This window comes from Nannobrachium achirus, assembly GCF_963921795.1.
Source record: "Nannobrachium achirus genome assembly, chromosome: 4".
In the NCBI taxonomy this organism is placed as follows: Eukaryota; Metazoa; Chordata; class Actinopteri; order Myctophiformes; family Myctophidae; genus Nannobrachium; species Nannobrachium achirus.
The window spans coordinates 9,598,835-9,617,655 of NC_137813.1; the positions used below are offsets into that span (position 1 = coordinate 9,598,835).

An 18,821-nucleotide genomic window follows, 5' to 3' on the forward strand; every position below is an offset into this window, starting at 1 on the left:
CATAGATTCCATATAGTTTAATCGTTTGACAGCACAATCATCAGTGTATTTTGGATGTCAATTTGTGTTTTCAGATAATTAACCACTTGAACCGTCAATACTTAATAAACATTTCAATACATAAGACCTTTCACTCTGCACTAGCTTGCTCTTTTTTCCCCTCTACACCAAACCTCTTTGCCGAAAATAGCCGATCTACAAGCTCACTGAGCTTGTAGATCAAGCTCTAGGGTTCAAGTGGTTTCAAAAACAGTTTCTATCACACAAAGATTTGGAGGCCCCCCTGTAGTAACTCTGAGGACTCCCTAGGGGTCCCAGACCCCCTGTTGAAGACCCTTGTCCTAACCCAAACGACAGAGAGACAGCTCATATATATATATATATATATTATGTTCCATATAGTGACTTGTCTTGTTCAGGGATCACCAATGTGTCTGTACATGGTCAAGTGTGTCCGTGGCAGGAGAGGACTTGGTGTTGTCCATGGCAAAGTTTAGATTTGTTTTGTTTTCTTACATATTTATAGTGTAGTCATTTTGATCCTATAAGACCCAATCACTGAATGTCAGTCTCTAGGTTTTAGGAGTATGTATTACACTGCTTTACTATGACACTATGACACATTATGAGTCCACTAGGACAGTGGTTCATTTTCAACGACCCCCATAACTCTGAGTGGGTACAAATGCAACCAACTTGGACCCGCAAGGGTCCATTTGGTTCCATTTGTACAGTCTCTGAGTTACAGACCTGTAAACGTCATTTAAGGCTATCTCTTCATGTGTTTCTGGTCATGTTATTGTCCTCTCATGTGTATGTCTGTGACAAAAAATATCCACTGTAACACTGACTGACTGACTGACAGGAGTCATGATTGACAGCTAATCATGTTGCATTGTGACTCGTTGTGAGTTTGTAGATGGCTGAAAACCAAAGGTGATGGAGCTTTCACAGCGGTATTATAGCCCCCACCCTCTGGATTGGTTTACCAGAGTCTGTGCTTTTAAGAAACTGCAAAAAAAACAAAAAAGAAAACACATTTGTTTATCAGACATTTTGGTGTTTATTTCTATGTATTATTTTGGTTCCTCTGTTAGCAACTCATGTATTTGTAGTCTAGGCTAGGGTTTAAGTGGTTAAAGGGGAAGACCACCCATTGTCATTAATATACCTTAGAGGAGTTGTGTGGGGGGAAAAGAAGTTTCCCCTCTTCTGTGTTGCCTAGAACTGGAGGATTTTTTAATTTGAAACCTGAAAAGTAGTTTTGATTAAAACGCAATAATATAGTAGCACATAATACTTCATAAACCTGGTTATGCATGATTAAATGTATTTATACCCCGGACAGCTCTTTGTCTTGGCATGCATCTCTTTATTCAAGATGGGGAAATAATTTGTTTACAACATCTTTGATTATTAACTTACTTAAGAGCCATAGAGGACAGATCGCCACTGTAATAATGTGTGATACAATACATATCTACTGTATGAGTTTAAGATTAAACAGAGTCCTGAAGAGAGAAAGAAAATCAAATTAAAACCATGAAAAATAGTAAATATTGCATCATGCCTTTTATACCACGGCTGTGCTTTTCAAAAATCTATGCATGTGAACCTAAACATGTTTACGGAACATGTCTGATCTTCATCGCTACAGCTTTCAGGGAGTAATACCAACCCTTCCAGTGGTACCAGACTACACTTGTTGCTTTATGCTCCGTCTTTCCCCACAAATAAGCACCATTGATCTTAGCATGGCCACACCTGTTGTACCAAAATGCACCGTAAAAATGACTTGCACAGTTCTTGGGCCACATGTCCTGATCTTTGTCAAAGGTCGAGAATTTCATTCCATTGCTAAGGGCCAGAGAGTCTCCTGCTCCTCCATCAGTGAAGCCAGCAACCTGCAGCTTGTATCCATCAGCCTCAGAACCCACAGAGAAAGAGGAGTAAGAGGCAGACGCTGTGTTTCCCTCAAAGTCTTCCATGTCCACCCTCAGCTGATACTTTTTGTCCTTGGTGAGGAGATGCATGTTCTCCAGTCCCAGCCAGTACTCGCCTGATGCGTCTCCAAACCCAGCCTTGTACTGAGCCCAGGGTCTGTAGAAGTTCACAGTGCCGTCCACTCTTCTCTGGATGACTGTCCACTTCCCTCCATCTGTGTCCATGTCACAGTAGACCTTGACAGGTGCAGTAGCGGGGTAGATGTCGTATACACCACTCCGTGTGGAGACGTTGTTGTAGATTTCCTCACAATCCAGAACCAGGTTGAGATCACAGCGAGGAGCAGAGTGGACTGTTACAGCCAGCAACAGAACTGCAACAACAAGTATCATGTTGAAGTCTTTAAAGTTGCACCTTGTTGTTCAGATCAAAATACTTCTGAGTGTGTTGAGTGTATATGTTCAGCTCCAGTCGAAGGTTCAATGAAGCCTGAGTTTTAGAACCTCCTTTTATAGTAAAGAATGGCATTAAAAATATTCAGAAAACACAAGAAAGGTGTGACCATTCTGTCTGCCAATTCATCTTAGTTACATACCGGTAAGTACACACACACACACACACATACACACACACACACACACACACACACACACACACACACACACACACACACACACACACACACACACACATACACACACACACACACACACACACACACACACACACACACACACACACACACACACACACACACACACACACACAAACACGCACACACGCCAGCACATACCAACCAACCAACAAACCAAATCATTCAAAACATGCGTGCATGGCACAAGGTGCGGCCTGCCATAGTTGAATGTTTAGAGAGCCCGCCTGGGAACCCAGAGCCCACTGCTTCTGTCACTAAGGATGCATGTTCAAAAATAAATCTTTGAAAACATGTTTGAAATATTTGTATTAATTTAGAAACTTTTGACACAAATCTCTTCTGGGGGTCCATGTAGAAATAGGTCATGTTGGGGGTCCTTGGCACCAACAGGTTTGAGAACTACCGATTCAGAAAGCATTCACAGAATCTGCCTCAGGTCTTAAAGGGGGCGTAGTTCCTGCCTGGCAACACAACATGTTTACTATGTTTAATGAACTTCCTACTGGAAACTCTCTGCTGTGTTTGGAATGTGAACTGACAGAGGATTCCTGTAACACTGACAGACATGATTGAAACTAAGCCTTGCCGAGCAATGATGCCCATATGGCAGGAGCCTATCTCCTGTAGTGTGACGTGAGGCAGCTCGATGTGCGAGTACAACCCCTGGACATGACGCTGGTACCGTATGTCGCAGGGACTTACCCCCCCAATCCAACCCTTGATGCTGAGTGCCAAGCAGAGAGGCACTGCATGGGTCCCATGTTATGGTATGACTTGGCCGGGGATCGAACCCCGACCTCCCAGTGTCAGAGTGGAAACTCTAACCACAAAGCCTCTGAGCTGGTAACACATGATTGAAAGCCATGATTTAAAGCTCCTTATTATGTTGCTTTGTGAGAGAGAGAGAGAGAGAGAGAGAGAGAGAGAGAGAGAGAGGAAGATACATGTTTTTACTCATATTATTATTGCTAAAATCAAAACAAAAACATGTTCTCACATTTTACTTCTTCTCACTCAACTTTCACCTCGTGAAAAAAAAGCATTTTACCTGGAAATTAAACCAAAACATAAAACCTCACCTACATTTTTCTTTTCTTTCCCCCCCTGTAACCAGCTCCAAATATATATAAAAAAAATTAAAAAAGGCTCTTTGCATAAAATTAGGTCAGCCACAGCGTGTGCATTCTTTTAAACTCTGCCCAACAACATCCATATGTACAGTATGTGTGCGTGTATGCGTGCAAGCCTGTGTGTGGGCGTGCGTCATGGTGGCCATGCACAACATTGTACTGTTTTTTATTTTACTATTACTATTTGATTTTCACTGCCCACCCATCCGACCACTGGTTGGGCAGTGGTCAGATGGGTGTTACAGGTAAGTGGACACCTTTGAGAAGTGGGCTCCTCTGACCCAGAAAAGCTTGAGAACCACTGCACTGGTATACTGTGGTTCTCAACCTGTGGGTCGGGGACGCCCCATGACTGCGGAAGCTCAATCACCTTTGGTTTTTTTAGGCATCGACACACTGCCAATGTAGGTCACAATGCAACATAATGAGCTGTCATTCACAGTACATACAGGAATCCTCTGTCGGTTCACATTCCAAACACAGCAGATAGTTTACAGTAAGGAAGTTCATTAAATATAGTAAACATGAGGTGTTGCCAGGGAAGATTTTTGTTTTCTCTGCCCTGCTCTTAACCCTTAAAGACAGATAATAGTTTCTAGTAAGGAACTTACAGGATGTTTTTAATTTATTTAAAATAGTGAAATAGAATTGTTATTGCAACTGCTTAAAATAACTATAATGTTGTCTCCCAATTTCAGAAATACATACATACAAAAAGTCAAGATGCCCATATAGGGCCATAACATGTAAAAGAAAAATATGAAATGACAGTGATTTTGTTTTCTGGAAGATACGTTACATGTTAAATGACTTTAATAAAGTCAGAAATACATAAACCTTTTTTTTCTTCTTTTTTCAAGGTCATGTACAACTGCTCCGAACACAAACACACACACACACACACACACACACACACACACACACACACACACACACACACACACACACACACACACACACACACACACAGTGGCTGTGGGAGCCTGCGTAAAAACTCATTGACTCCTTTACTCCTTTTATGACTTATTTTCGGATCTGCACTGCAGATTCCGCACAGCATTGCAAACCAAATCCAATGCGTTTTAATCATGCAACAAACGGAAAAGCAAAGCCCTTTACTGTATTCAAATGTCTAAATGGGTCAACAGAACAAGACACTATTCCAACCTCTCTCTCTCTATCCGCCTTTCCGCCCAGACCATTGTTGTGCAATTCAGAAAAATTGATATTGACTGAAAGGTTAAGGTTACATTCATAAAATCTAGGCATAATGTCTTCATAATACAATAAGCATGTCACTCAGTAGGTCTACTCTATGGGGTGACAGTGTCTCACACACACTCACGAACGAACGCACACACACACACGCACGCACGCACACAGAGAGAGAGAAGGAGAGAGAGAGAGAGAGAGAGGAAGATACATGTTTTACTCATATTTGCTAAAAAAAAAAAAAAAACATGTTCTCACATTTTACTTCTTCTCACTCAACATTCACATCATGAAAAAATTACTTTGGATAATTTCTCTTTGCATAAAATTAGGTCAGCCACAGCGTGTGCATTATTTTAAACTCGGCCCAACAACGTGTATGTGTGCGAGCCTGTGTGTGTGTGTGTGTGTGTGCGTGAGTGCGTGCGTGCGTGCGTGCACGCGTGGGCGTGCGTCATGGTGGCCACAACATTGCATTGTGTTTTTGATTTTACTATTACTATTTGATTTTCACTGCCCACCCATCCGACCACTGGTTGGGCAGTGGTCAGATGGGTGTTACAGGTAAGTGGACACCTTTGAGAAGTGGGCTCTGACCCAGAAAAGCTTGAGAATCACTGCACTGGTATACTGTGGTTCTCAACCTGTGGGTCGGGGACGCCCCACGCCTGCGGAAGCTCAATCACCTTTGTTTTTTAGGCATCGACAAACTGACAATGTAGGTCACAATGCAACATAATGAGCTGTCAATCACAGGTACATACAGGAATCCTCTGTTGGTTCACATTCCAAACACAGCAGAGAGTTTACAGTAAGGAAGTTCATTAAATATAGTAAACATGAGGTGTTGCCAGGAACTTTTCTCTGTCCTGCTCTTAACCCTTAAAAGGCAGATTCTACAAATTCCTTCTAAAACATTGGTTCTGAAACCTTTCCTGCCAAGGAAACCCCCAACCCTAACCCTACCCCCCCATCAAACATTTTCAATAGTAAATGTAGAAGGTAAAGAAATAAAATATGTCACAGCACACGTTTATATGCTTTACGGTCAGGGGCGCCTCACCAAAAAACAAGCCATTTTGGTGACCGTTGGATCTCCATTGGGTGAGTGTCTGTCTGTCTGTGAGTGAGTGCAGACTCAGAGTGCATCGCTGACATGCGCTGCGGCCCCGCTCCCATATCAAATGGATCGGCTTGGCTTTTTTATTTTCCCTCTCTCGTTTTTTGGTGCCCTTTGGCAGCGTGATGCCTGACGCACAGCGCGTCACGCGCGTCATAGTAGCGGCGGGGCTGTTTACGGTGCTCTGTTCTTTTTGTGCACGTGTGAGTGTGTGTGTGTGTGTGTGTGTGTGTGTGTGTGTGTGTGTGTGTGTGTGTGTGTGTGTGTGTGTGTATGTGTGTCATAGGTGTGTGTGTGTGTCACACATTTGTTACCGCATGCAGTAAAAACTCATTGACTCCTTTACTCCTTTTATGACTCCTTTTCGGATCTGAAGTGCAGATTCCGCACAGCATTGCAAACCAAATCCAATATGCTTTAATCATGCAGCAAAAAAAAAAAAAGAAAAAAAAGAAAAGAAAACACACACACACACACACAATGGGCCTGTGTGCAAAGCCCTTTACTGTATTCAAATGGGTCAACAGAACAAGATACTATTCCAACCTCTCTCTCTCTATCCTCCTTTCCGCCCAGACCATTGTTGCATGTGTAATTCAGAAAAATTGATATTGACTGAAAGGTTAAGGTTACATTCATAAAATCTAGGCATAATGACAGATATCAATGACCTATTTTTGACAAGCCTATATATTATTTAACATTTCAGCAATCATTTCAAGATGTATCAAGTTGAGGAAATGCCTCTCAGGTTCATAATACTCCAGCAAAAAGTGAACAAAGCTTTGTGTGTGTGTGTGTGTGTGTGTGTGTGTGTGTGTGTGTGTGTGTGTGTGTGTGTGTGTGTGTGTGTGTGTGTGTGTGTGTGTGTGTGTGTGTGTGTGTGTGTGCGCGCGTGTGCGTGTGCATGTGCGCAGTCTGCGCACGGTCGTGTGTGTGTGTGGTTACGCTGTGATTGTACAAAAGGCTTTCCACTATGAACTGTGAATCTTTCCATCTCGTCAGTTATGGAAAGCAAGTACATTTATTTATTTAAGTAGCCTACTCTTACTGTACTTGAGAAAAGGTTTACTCCATTAACATCTCACAGTCAAATATTGTACTTTTTTTTACGCGACTACAATTATTTGAAACCTTTAGTCACTTTGAAGATTTAGATGAGTATTACAAAACATACATTAAACTTCAGCCTTATTTAAAATGTGACGTGTAAAAAAAGCCAAAAAGTTCACAGCAGCTTGTGCAGCAAATACATTTTATACATTTGAAAACTCGGACATTCTGCATGAGTAGCCTACTTTAACAATCATATTTGAAAGATTGACCCCAGAAAATAATCATAATTGAACAAGGGAGCCCCCAAAATAATGTGGTTGGGAAGTCTGCTTGAGCCGACTCAGCGCTGTTAGAAGTGGATAAACCAGGGGACCAGAATAGTAAATATTATGTGTTTAACGTTTCCAACATCCATATAGCTCTTATCAGTGCTATATGCTGTAGGACTAGACTTTAAGGCCATGTTGCAGTCTGAATTCTCTCTCTTTTTTAATAGGGCTTACCGGTAGGTGTTACCTTTCTTGATGACTGCATGACTCCAACCAAGAACATATCAATGTCCCCTTTAAGCAATATACATTATGTATCTTTATATTATGTAATTATTTCAACAATTGTGTCACGTATCAGCTTATGGACACGCATATCAGGTTCGTAATTAACTCGTAAAGGGAACAAAGCTCTGTGCTGTGTGTGTGTATGTGTATGTGTGTGTGTGTGTGTGTGTGTGTGTGTGTGTGTGTGTGTGTGTGTGTGTGTGTGTGTGTGTGTGTCAACAAACACTTGCCATTTGCCTAAAGGACCGGGTTACATAAAAAGGGAAAGGTACATATAAAAACAGCTGTTTGCTGTGCTACTAGTCATTGAGTGTAGCTTTGTGCAGAGTCAGTGGTCAGTGAGTTAAAGGATGAAGGCTTGCGGTGCCTTGCTGTGTCTCCTCTTCAGTGTGATGTGTGAGGCTGACCCTGAAGTCCAGCTCCATCTGAATTACGGTGACCAGGGAACAGAGCTGGAGCTGACCCTCGACCATCACGGTGACCACGAAACAGCAAACAAGGAAGACAAAGGTGAGTGATTGACATGCTTTTAGACTAGATTTTCAGCCAGGCCTCCGTGTGGCATTCAAACCTAGTCCTATGTTGCTTTACATTACTTTACTTTATTTAGACGGGACAATGCATATTAATGAACATTACGTAAATGCAATGTAAATACACTGGATTTAGCAAGAACGCTAAATTACATCCGTAGTCCCCACATGAAAACAAAAACCAAACAACACAACATATGCCAACAACAGTAACCTTACATCAAGGGAATTCCCTAGGCATTTAGAACACCTACATACAAGTACTATACTACTTCCACCAGTAAGAACCCTATATTAGTAAAAGGAGAATTAAAAACTGTACTATACAAACATGTGCTATAGTATTAAGACTATTAAGACTATACATGGTCACACGTTTGATTGTCAAGTAACCATTTCTTTAGGTTATACTTGAACGATGGAAATGACAAACAGTCTCTTATTGTTAGGTCATTCCAGATTGAACAGCCCTGGACTGCGCTGATATATAAGAACAATATACCAAAGTATGGCCATTTGAAGTGTTAAACACTGCAATAACACCGAGCAGTGATGCACAGTTGCAGCACCCAGGTCCACTGTCATACCTGTGTGTGTGTGTGTGTGTGTGTGTGTGTGTGTGTGTGTGTGTGTGTGTGTGTGTGTGTGTGTGTGTGTGTGTGCGCGTGCGTGCGTGCGTGCGTGCGTGCGTGTTTTAAAAATGTAGCTTTTACAATTTGTTAAGATTGTAGACTGAATTTCTTTGTAATGTTTCAGAAAAGGACAACAAAGAGGAGGACGTTGAAGGAAGCAGACCAGGATGTTCACGTTCAATCTGTTACAGTAAGAGAGAGACTGGGTCAAAACCCAGTATATACTAGGCTATGGATGTTATATTTAGACATAGAGTTTAGGGCCCTATTTTCATCCATGCTAAACCCTAAACCTATAAACGTCCTTGCCTTTTTTATATATATATATATTTTGAAAAAAATAAATAAAAAAATACTTCAAATAGCTGATCTACAAGCTCACAACATGTCAATATAGATGGACTATATAGGGCCCACTGTCTATAATGTGCAGACTATTACAGGCATTGCAACAGAAGCTCAACTTCCTTTTGTTTCATAAATATGTTACTAATAACATATCAAAAATCTCACACACACACACACACACACACACACACACACACACACACACACACACACGCACAGTTTACAGTTTACAGTTTTACACACACACACGCGCATGCACACACACAAACACACACACGCACGCGCGCACGCACACACACAAACACACACACACGCACTCACGCACGCACGCACGCACGCACGCACGCACGCACGCACGCACGCACGCACGCACGCACGCACGCACGCACGCATGACGCACGCACGCACACACGCACGCACGCACACACACACACGCACACACACACACACACGGCACACACACAGAAGACAGGGAGTCCATTACTGCACTAGATATGGATGTCCTCTTTTTTTTTTACTCCATTAACATCTCACAGTCAAATATTGGACTGTCACTTTGTCACTTTGAAGATTTAGATAATTATTACAAAACATATTAAACTTCAGCCTTATTTGAAATGTGTAAAAATTAGCCAAATCTGCAAGTTCACAGGAGCTTGTAGAGCTGCTATTTTCAAATGATTTGTATACATTTTATACATTTGAAAACTCGGATATTGTGCATGAGTACTTTAACATATATATTTGAACAGGGGACCCCCAAAAATAATCATATTTGAACACGTTACTAATAACATATCAAAAGTCCTAAGTAATCCCAGTGGCAGAAAATATTGAAAAGAAATGCTGGACTACAGCGATTCAACCAGAAACTGTGTTGGATGCAGCACAGTGCTTGTGCAGGGGAAGAACAAATACATAATAAATACAATAATGTTTGTTTCTATGCATGTTTATGTACTCTTTGTTCATGTTCTCTCTCTCTCTCTCTCTCTCTCTCTCTCTCTCTCTCTCTCTCTCTCTCTCTCTATATATATATATATATATATATATATATATATATATATATATATATATATATATATAATTGTGTAATAATAATAATAGTTGCGACCGTCAGGTCGCAGTTACTACCAAAACCTCCACCGGCTGTCTGTCAGTCAGTCTGTCAGTCTTTCCGTCATGTCACACTTTTCCCCAACTCATATCTCCGCCACCGTTACCCCAATCCATGCCAAACTTTGCACACACACTCCTTGCCTGCCAATCCACAACCTCTACCCCACCAGGGACCCAAGGAGCTCCAGGGACCCCCAGGGACCCCCTTCCACCGCCGCCAAAAAGTGCAAAAATCACCAAATGACCACCCAAACGGGGCTGTTCACGGGGAATTCCTGGGGACCACCGACTCCTGGTGCTCCAGAATGGATGCCCCTAGTGGAGGACCCCCGCCACTGCAGCACACATAAAATGCCGTAACTCGGGCTAGGAGCGACCGGGAGAGCCGGGGCCGGTACCCACGCGTCCGCCTCGGCGGCGCCAAGAGAGACGTCAACATGAATCTGCCCCATATAGCGTCACCATCAGGCCCATTTTTTCAAACACATTTTTGGACACTGCTCCTACAGATTTTGCACTAAAATCACGCAAATCAGTACACAGTATGTCTACACTCATGTCATCAACATGGATCTGTCCCATATAGCGCCACCATCAGGCCCATTTTTTCAAAAACATTTTTGGACACTGCTCCTACAGATTTTGCCCTAAAATCAAGCAAATCTGTACACAGTATGTCTACACTCATGTCATCAACATGGATCTGTCCCATATAGCGCCACCATCTGGCAGATTTTTTCAAACACATTTTTGGACACTGCTCCTACACATTTTGCCCTAAAATCACGCTGCGACCTGACGGTCGCTTATCTCCCGATTAGGGAGTCTTACTGGTAATAGTAGTAGTAGTAGAATACAACATATTTTTTGCATTAATCCGGTCCAATATTTAATCCATTAATACAGTTATGGACTGTGACGACCTCTACATCACACAGAGTGGTGTGTACACCATCGCCCCCACTGGTGCACCAGTCGAGGTCTACTGTGACATGGACACAGATGGAACGAAGTGGACAGTCATCCAGAGAAGAGTGGACGGCACTCTGAACTTCTACAGACCCTGGGCTCAGTACAAGGCTGGGTTTGGAGACGCATCAGGCGAGTACTGGCTGGGACTGGAGAACATGCATTTCATTACCAAGTGGGACCGAACCAGGGACCAAAAGTTAAGTACGGTGTATGAGCTGAGGGTGGACATGGAAGACTTTGAGGGAAACACAGCGTCTGCCTCTTACTCCTCTTTCTCTGTGGGTTCTGAGGCTGATGGCTACGAGCTGCAGGTTGCTGGCTTCACTGATGGAGGAGCAGGAGATTCACTGTCCGCTGTCAATGGAATGAAATTCACAACCTTTGACAAATCTGTGGACGGGTGGAACAGGCACTGTGCATGGTTTTATTACGGTGCATTTTGGTACAACAAGTACGCTCCATACAATATCCCTAAGTGTTTCTATACTCATCCAAATGGTGTTTACCTTTGGGGACCGACGTCCCATTATGCAGCACAAGGTGTAATATGGCAAACCTGGAAGGGTATTTATTACTCCCTGAAAGCCATAGCGATGAAGATCAGACGTGTTCCTATCAAAAACTTCCCGGAATAGGAAGGTTTACGAGGCTAGGTATAAAAGGCATGGTGCAATATTTTACTCTTTTTCATGGTTTGATTTAGTTTTCTTTCTTTTTTTCTTTTTTTCCATTCATTGGAATTCTGTTTAATATATATATATATATATATATATATATATATACTGTATATAGTATCAAATATTATTACAGTGTTTAAACTCATACTGTGTTGTATCACATATTACTGTGTTTAATCCTAAACTCATACAGTAGATATCTGTAGTGTCACATATTATTACAGTGATGACCTGCTATCCTCTATGGCTCTTAAATCAATAAATAATCCAAGCTGTTAAACGAATTAAGAGATAAAGACAGAGACAATGTGTATTTTATTTAAAGGTCGGGTCTAGGGGAGAATGGGGTAAAATGAACCGCTGGGTAAGATGAACCACCCCCTTTATCTTTAAAACTATACATGTGAGTTGTCATTTGTCTTTTCTACTCAAATTATGCTGAATGATCTTTCATTTTGATGAATACAGTTTTGGTTTGAATACACTAATTTAAGAGAACATTTTAATATTATATTAATATTTGCAAATATTTATAGTTATACCATGTAACTTTTTTTATAAAACAAATCTTAAAATTGTCCTAACTGTTAAATCGCTAAAGTTTTAGAACACCCACTCCGTTATTTTCAGCTTCTAAAGCCTTCTCTTTATATGTTTTCTATGATCCTGACCGGGGCCCGGTTTTCGCGGAAAAATTACATCATCATACACACCGGCCAATCACAGCGCATCTTGAAGTGGGGTCGCTATCACAATAGGGCGGCCATATTTGTAGGCGCCCGTGTGTCTCTATACTCGGGTGAAGGAGTCCGTTTCTCCGGAATGCCTGAACGCACAGGAACCAGGGACCCCTCTAAAGATAGATGGAGGCGAGATGGAGGCAGACGCGGGGGTGTGGGGCCCGGTCCGTGAAAAACGGCCGAAAGACGCGGACGCGACCGCGGTTTGCTATAGAGCTACTGACCACTAGTTGAGCAACTTACACAGTATAGCTTTAAAGGTTCTGAATAACAAACTTTATTTAATTGGTTTTAATAGTTTTTCTTACAGTTTAAATAACCGTAAGAAAGGAAATAAGACTATTTACAAAAGGGAAATGTGTTATTGAAATATTTCTGATAAGTAAATACATTATTTTGTTCAAGTTTAAACTGTTAAAGCTTAGAATATCACGTGGGTCAACTTACCCCTTTACTTGGATCAATTTACCCCTCACCTAGGGCAAGTTGAACCACATGACCAGTCATATTTTGATGGTCCTTTGTCATAGACAGTTACTTATCATTTCAAATGATAGCAGACATCCTGAAATATGTCTAGATGTTTTGAATTTACTGCCATCTCACTTTGTTTTGCTTCCAGGGCAACATAAGCACGAAGTGGTTCATCTTACCCCGTTCTCCCCTTGCATTATAATCACATTTACATTGCATTAAAAGGCAGGGAGGGGCACCTTTTGTGTTGTTTGAGAGCAGCCGAGTCAGATACAACAGCAGACACAAACGCGTGTTTTGAGGAATCGTAAATAATCGACATAATGACCAGGGCCCAAGGTGGAGGGGCCTTAATTACTGAATACTTTAGCTATTGAAAAGTATATACAAGCTCACAACATGGCACCGAGTGCCGCGCTGTGAGCTTGTAGATCTGCTATTTTTTTTTTTAAGTCGTGAAAATGTGTGCAAATCTTTGAATATATGTATTTTTTAAGCGAACATTTGTAACTCAAACTTTGCTTCTGGGGGGTCCCCGGAACAAATTATTTTGAGACGGGTGTCCGTGGCCAAATACATGAAAAGGTTTGAGCACCACTGACATAGAAAGTGGCTGTGGGAGCCTGCACTTTTTACAGCATTCGGTTAAAACTCATTGACTCCTTTATTCCTTTTATGACTCCTTTTCGGATCTGCAGTGTGGATTCCGCACAGCATTGCAAACCAAATCCAATATGCTTTAATCATGCAGCAAACGAGAGAAAAAAGACAAAAAAAAAAGAAAAAACGCAATGGGCCTGTGTGCAAAGCCTTTTACTGTATTCAAATGTCTAGCCTGGGCTGGCTTCCAATTTCGGGCTTTTGATCCGGTCGGGAGCGGAAGATCTCCTACGTTTTTCTGTAGTCCAAAACGGACTACACTTTGGCCGGAAACAACGACCGGAAACAGTTTTAACCCGTACTTGCGCATGCGCTAACTACATGGCTAACGACTTGCGCATGCGCTAACTGGGTTGAAACTGTTTCCGGTCGTTGTTTCCGGCCAAAGTGTAGTCCGTTTTGGACTACAGAAAAACGTAGGAGATCTTCCGCTCCCGACCGGATCAAACGGCCCGTTTAGTAAACGAAGACCAGGCTTTCTCCCGGGCGAGAAAGCCTGGTGGGCGAGGTTATCAAATGTCTAAATGGGTCAACAGAACAAGACACTCTTCCAACCTCTCTCTCTCTATCCGCCTTTCCGCCCAGACCATTGTTGTGCAATTCAGAAAAATTGATATTGACTGAAAGGTTAAGGTTACGTTCATAAAATCTAGGCATAATGTCTTCATAATACAATAAGCATGTCACTCAGTGGGTCTACTCTATGGGGTGACAGTGTCTCACACAAATTCACGCACGCACACCCACGCACGCACGCACGCACGCACGCACGCACGCACGCACGCACACACACACACACACACACACACACACACACACACACACACACACACACACACAATACAGGGAGTCCAATACTGCACTAGATATCAATGACCTATTTAATTTTGACAATATATTATTTAACATTTCAGCAATAATTTCATGTATCAAGTTGAGGAAATGTGTTTGTGTGTGTGTGTGTGTGTGTGTGTGTGTGTGTGTGTGTGTGTGCGTGCGTGCGTGCGTGCGTGCGTGCGTGCGTGCGTGCGTGCGTGCGTGCGTGCGTGCTTGCGTGTGTGTGCGTGCGTGCCTGCGTGTGTTTGTGTGGTTACGCTGTGATTTTACAAAAGGCTTTCCACTATGAACTGTGAATCTTTCCATCTCGTCAGTTATGGAAAGCAATAAGTACATTTATTTAAAGCTATACTATGTAACTTTTTTAATAAACAAATCTTAAAATTTAACTTAATTTTTTTTTAAATCGCTACAGTTTTAGAACCCCCACTCCGTTAATTTCAGCCCCAAAAGCCTATCTACTGAGCAATGACAGCGGCTGCATTTCCAGGCAAAATTACATCATCTGTATACGTTGTCTCCAGATCATACACTACCGGCCAATCAAAGCGTGGATCATACACTACCAGCCAATCACAGCGCTTCTTGCCGTCTCTTCAGGAAGTAGCTTGCTTCAACAGCATGCTGTGTTTACGCTGGTGTTGGAGTCTAGCCTGTTACTTCCCAACGCCTGGTCGCATAGGAACGTGAAACCACTCTACGGATTCGTATCGGCGAGCTGCAGGCGGTCACGGTGGTTTTGCGGCCCGCTCCGTGTATCATTACCAAGATACAACGCAACCTTTCATGGTTGGATGTGACTTATGGGGGCTAAATAGCAATAAAGAAACTGCTGGCTTATTGTGTCTAAAAAGACATATTTAGCCACTTGTACACATACCCCCATGCGTATGCATGCCCCACATTTTATCACGGTAAACACGATAAAACAATAGAACGAAGCAAATGAAAACATTTTAACACTCATCTTTTCTTTTCCCTAATTACAATCTAAAATATGAACCCTTGCACGCACACACGCAGGCACACATGCAAAGACAGACAAACACGCACGCACGCACGCACGCACGCACGCACTACAACACCATCACGCACGCACGAACGCACGCACGCACGCACGCACGCACGCACGCACGCACGCACACACACACACACACACACACACACACACACACACACACACACACAAAGCTTTATTCACTTTTTTACGGGATATTGAACCTATAAAAACGTGTCATAGTATTTAATCATAATAGTCATATATCGTCTCTGTCGGGTGGAAACCTCATATGTCCAGAAGAGGTACTTTTCAGCTTTCACATTCAAATAATATCAAAAGTAGCAGATCTACAAACTCGAAAGGCATCGCACCGCATTTTGAGCTTGTGGATCTCATACTTTTGATGCTTTTGTGTGACGCTTTAGTATGATTCAAGTAGGATGTTAATCTGCAAAGAAACAGAACCGGTTATGGAACAACTCTACTACTGCCGTCATTCCTCTCTCCACTACTTTCCCGGACCTTTAAAAAAAAAATCAGTCTAATACAGAGTTTTTAATTTACCTCATAAATGCTGCCGAAACCCATAACACTGGCTGATATCTCCCTTAGAGATAGGGTGAGAAGTTCAATCATCCGAGAAAGACTTGGAGTATAATCGCTGCTCCATCACTTGGAAAGGAGTCAGTTTAGGTGGTTCGGGCATCTAGTACGGATGCCCCCCGAGCGCCTTCCTAGGAAGGTCCTCGATGCACGTCCCACTGGGAGGAGACCCCGTGGCAGACCAAAGACCAGATGGAAGGATTATATCTCCAAACTGGCATGGGAACGCCTCAGTATACTCCCAGAGGGAGTCGAGGAAGTTGCTCAGGATAAGGAAATCTGGAAGTCTCAGTTGGAACTGTTACCCCTGCGACCCGATTCCGGATAAGCGGTTGAAGATGGATGGATGGACCCATAAAACAGTTCTATTATGAAAATGTCACAATAATGTCACAATAATGACATCATGATGTCATGATGACTGACCTCATAAACTGGCATCCTATATAAATGTTGGCGCACGTTATAAAACCACAGAGGAAGACACCAAGGATCAGTTCTTATTCAGAGTGTCGCTTGCGTTTTGAAATGTTGCACTGGAAGGTGAGTCTGAGAGAAGCACCAAATAGTGGAGGTCTTCGGGCTGCAGTGACTGTGGGGAACGAGCTGTACTCATTCGGAGGTCACTGTAGGGATCACATCAATGTGCACGTCTTCAGCACAGTGTCTTTGAGATGGAGGACGCTACCCCCAGTGTCAAAGAAGAGGAAGAGACGAGAACGTCACCTTGATGTTCCCTGCAGGCGCCAGTCCCACACTGCTGTGCTGGTTGAAGCTGCCATCTACATCTGGGGAGGAGTGAACATGGATTATGAGCTTTGCAACAGTGTTTATGCATTTGATGTCGACGTCCACACGTGGTTCAAGCCCATGATGTCTGGGACTGTTCCACAGGGGAGGGAGGGCCACTCAGCCTGTGTGTTGGGGAAGGTCATGTTTATCCATGGAGGATACACCGATCTGACCGGATGGACTAATGCCACCTACGAGTTGGACACCACCACAATGGTCTGGTCTTTAATTAACACCAGAGGAACTCCTCCCCCCGCTTCATACTGTCACTCTGCCACCATCATCGGGACAAAGATGTTTGTATTCGGGGGCTGGGGGGACCAGGGGGGGAGGTACCGCTACTACAACACCATCAGAGTGTTTGACACAGAGACCAACTGCTGGATGAACACACCTTCTGCACGGCTTCTTCCAGAAGGACGCTGGGTTCATTCAGCCTTTACCTACAATGGAGAGCTGTACATATTTGGTGGTGAGAACGCTAAGTCTCTCACAGATCTGTGGAAATTCAGTCCAGAGACCTTTTCCTGGAAGGAGGTGAAGCCCAAGGGGAACGATCCATTAAGGATGACTAGTGGCTGCTGTTGCATGATGGGAGACCATGTCATCCTCTTTGGAGGAAGAAGATCAGACGAGCTGTTAATCTTAGACTTGAGTCCTAGCCTGAAGACAATATGTAAGCTGGCAGTTATTCAGTACGGTCTGGAGCAGTCTGAACTCCCACACAACATCAGGTGGGAACTGGCAGCCATAACTGATCTCGAAGACTGAAATAAACATAACAAATAAACAATGTGGAAAACGCTCAGTGGAGTTCATATCTCCACCAGGAAGTGTGACCTATCAGTCATCTCCATATTTGGGAGTGAAATAATCTTCAAATATAGCTGCAAGCAGCGATAAAGTGGCCAAGCCAGAAAAAGCTGGAAAGCAAAAAATTAGCACTATAATATGCAATTTAAAGACACATAAAATACTGACTGGAACCTGTAAAATAATCCCCCAAAAATATCTTGTGCAAATTATCTTTATAGGAGGACGAATACTTTAGTGAGAGTACCACCTTTTTTTATGTAAAGCTGACAGTGCTTAGCAAGTATCACCAATTTGTTATTATTGCTTTGATAATAATACAATAAACTTAGATAAATCAAGCTACGGGTAAATGTCAACCCCTTTCCTTGTTCACCTTTAATTGGTCTTACCCTAGACTGCGGTCTACCGCACCCGGGAGTGATGCCACGATTCCAATTCCCTCTTTGCAGCTGCAAATTATGTCATCCGGAAAAAACACCTTTTCCGTCCAGACCATTGTTGTGAAATTCAGAAAAAAATGATATTGACTGAAAGGTTAAGGTTACATTCATAAAATCAGGGCATAATGTCTTCATAATACAATAAGCATGTCACTCAGTACTCTATGGGGTGACAGTGTCTCACACACACACACACACACACACACACACACACACACACACACACACACACAAGCACGCACGCACTCGCACACACACACACACACACACGCACGCACGCACGCACGCACGCACGCACGCACGCACGCACACACACACACACACACACACACACACACACACAGGAAGTCCAATAGTTCTACTGCACTAGATATCAATGTCCTCTTTTTGACAACCCTATGTTCTATTATGAAAATGTCACAATAATGTCACAATAATGACATCATGATGTCATGATGACTGACCTCATAAACTGGCATCCTATATAAATGTTGGCGCACGTTA

The 18,821-nt window shown here is 42.8% G+C and overlaps 2 protein-coding genes across 2 annotated transcripts; one reads left to right on the forward strand and one right to left on the reverse strand.

Annotated features, from left to right (window-relative positions):
* Nucleotides 1–1,625: 1,625 nt before the first annotated feature.
* LOC308284027 (microfibril-associated glycoprotein 4-like) lies at nt 1,626–2,336 on the reverse strand (the record flags this gene model as incomplete). The annotated part of the gene is made up of 1 exon (XM_080724550.1): nt 1,626–2,336. The coding sequence occupies one exon, from the start codon at nt 2,334–2,336 to the stop codon at nt 1,626–1,628; it is 711 nt and encodes a 236-aa protein (XP_080580676.1).
* A 5,688-nt stretch (nt 2,337–8,024) lies between these two features.
* On the forward strand, nt 8,025–11,913 carry LOC308284028 (microfibril-associated glycoprotein 4-like; the record flags this gene model as incomplete). Its single annotated transcript, XM_080724551.1, has 2 exons — nt 8,025–8,184; nt 11,213–11,913. The coding sequence occupies 2 exons, from the start codon at nt 8,025–8,027 to the stop codon at nt 11,911–11,913; spliced, it is 861 nt and encodes a 286-aa protein (XP_080580677.1).
* Between the last annotated feature and the right edge of the window lie 6,908 nt (nt 11,914–18,821).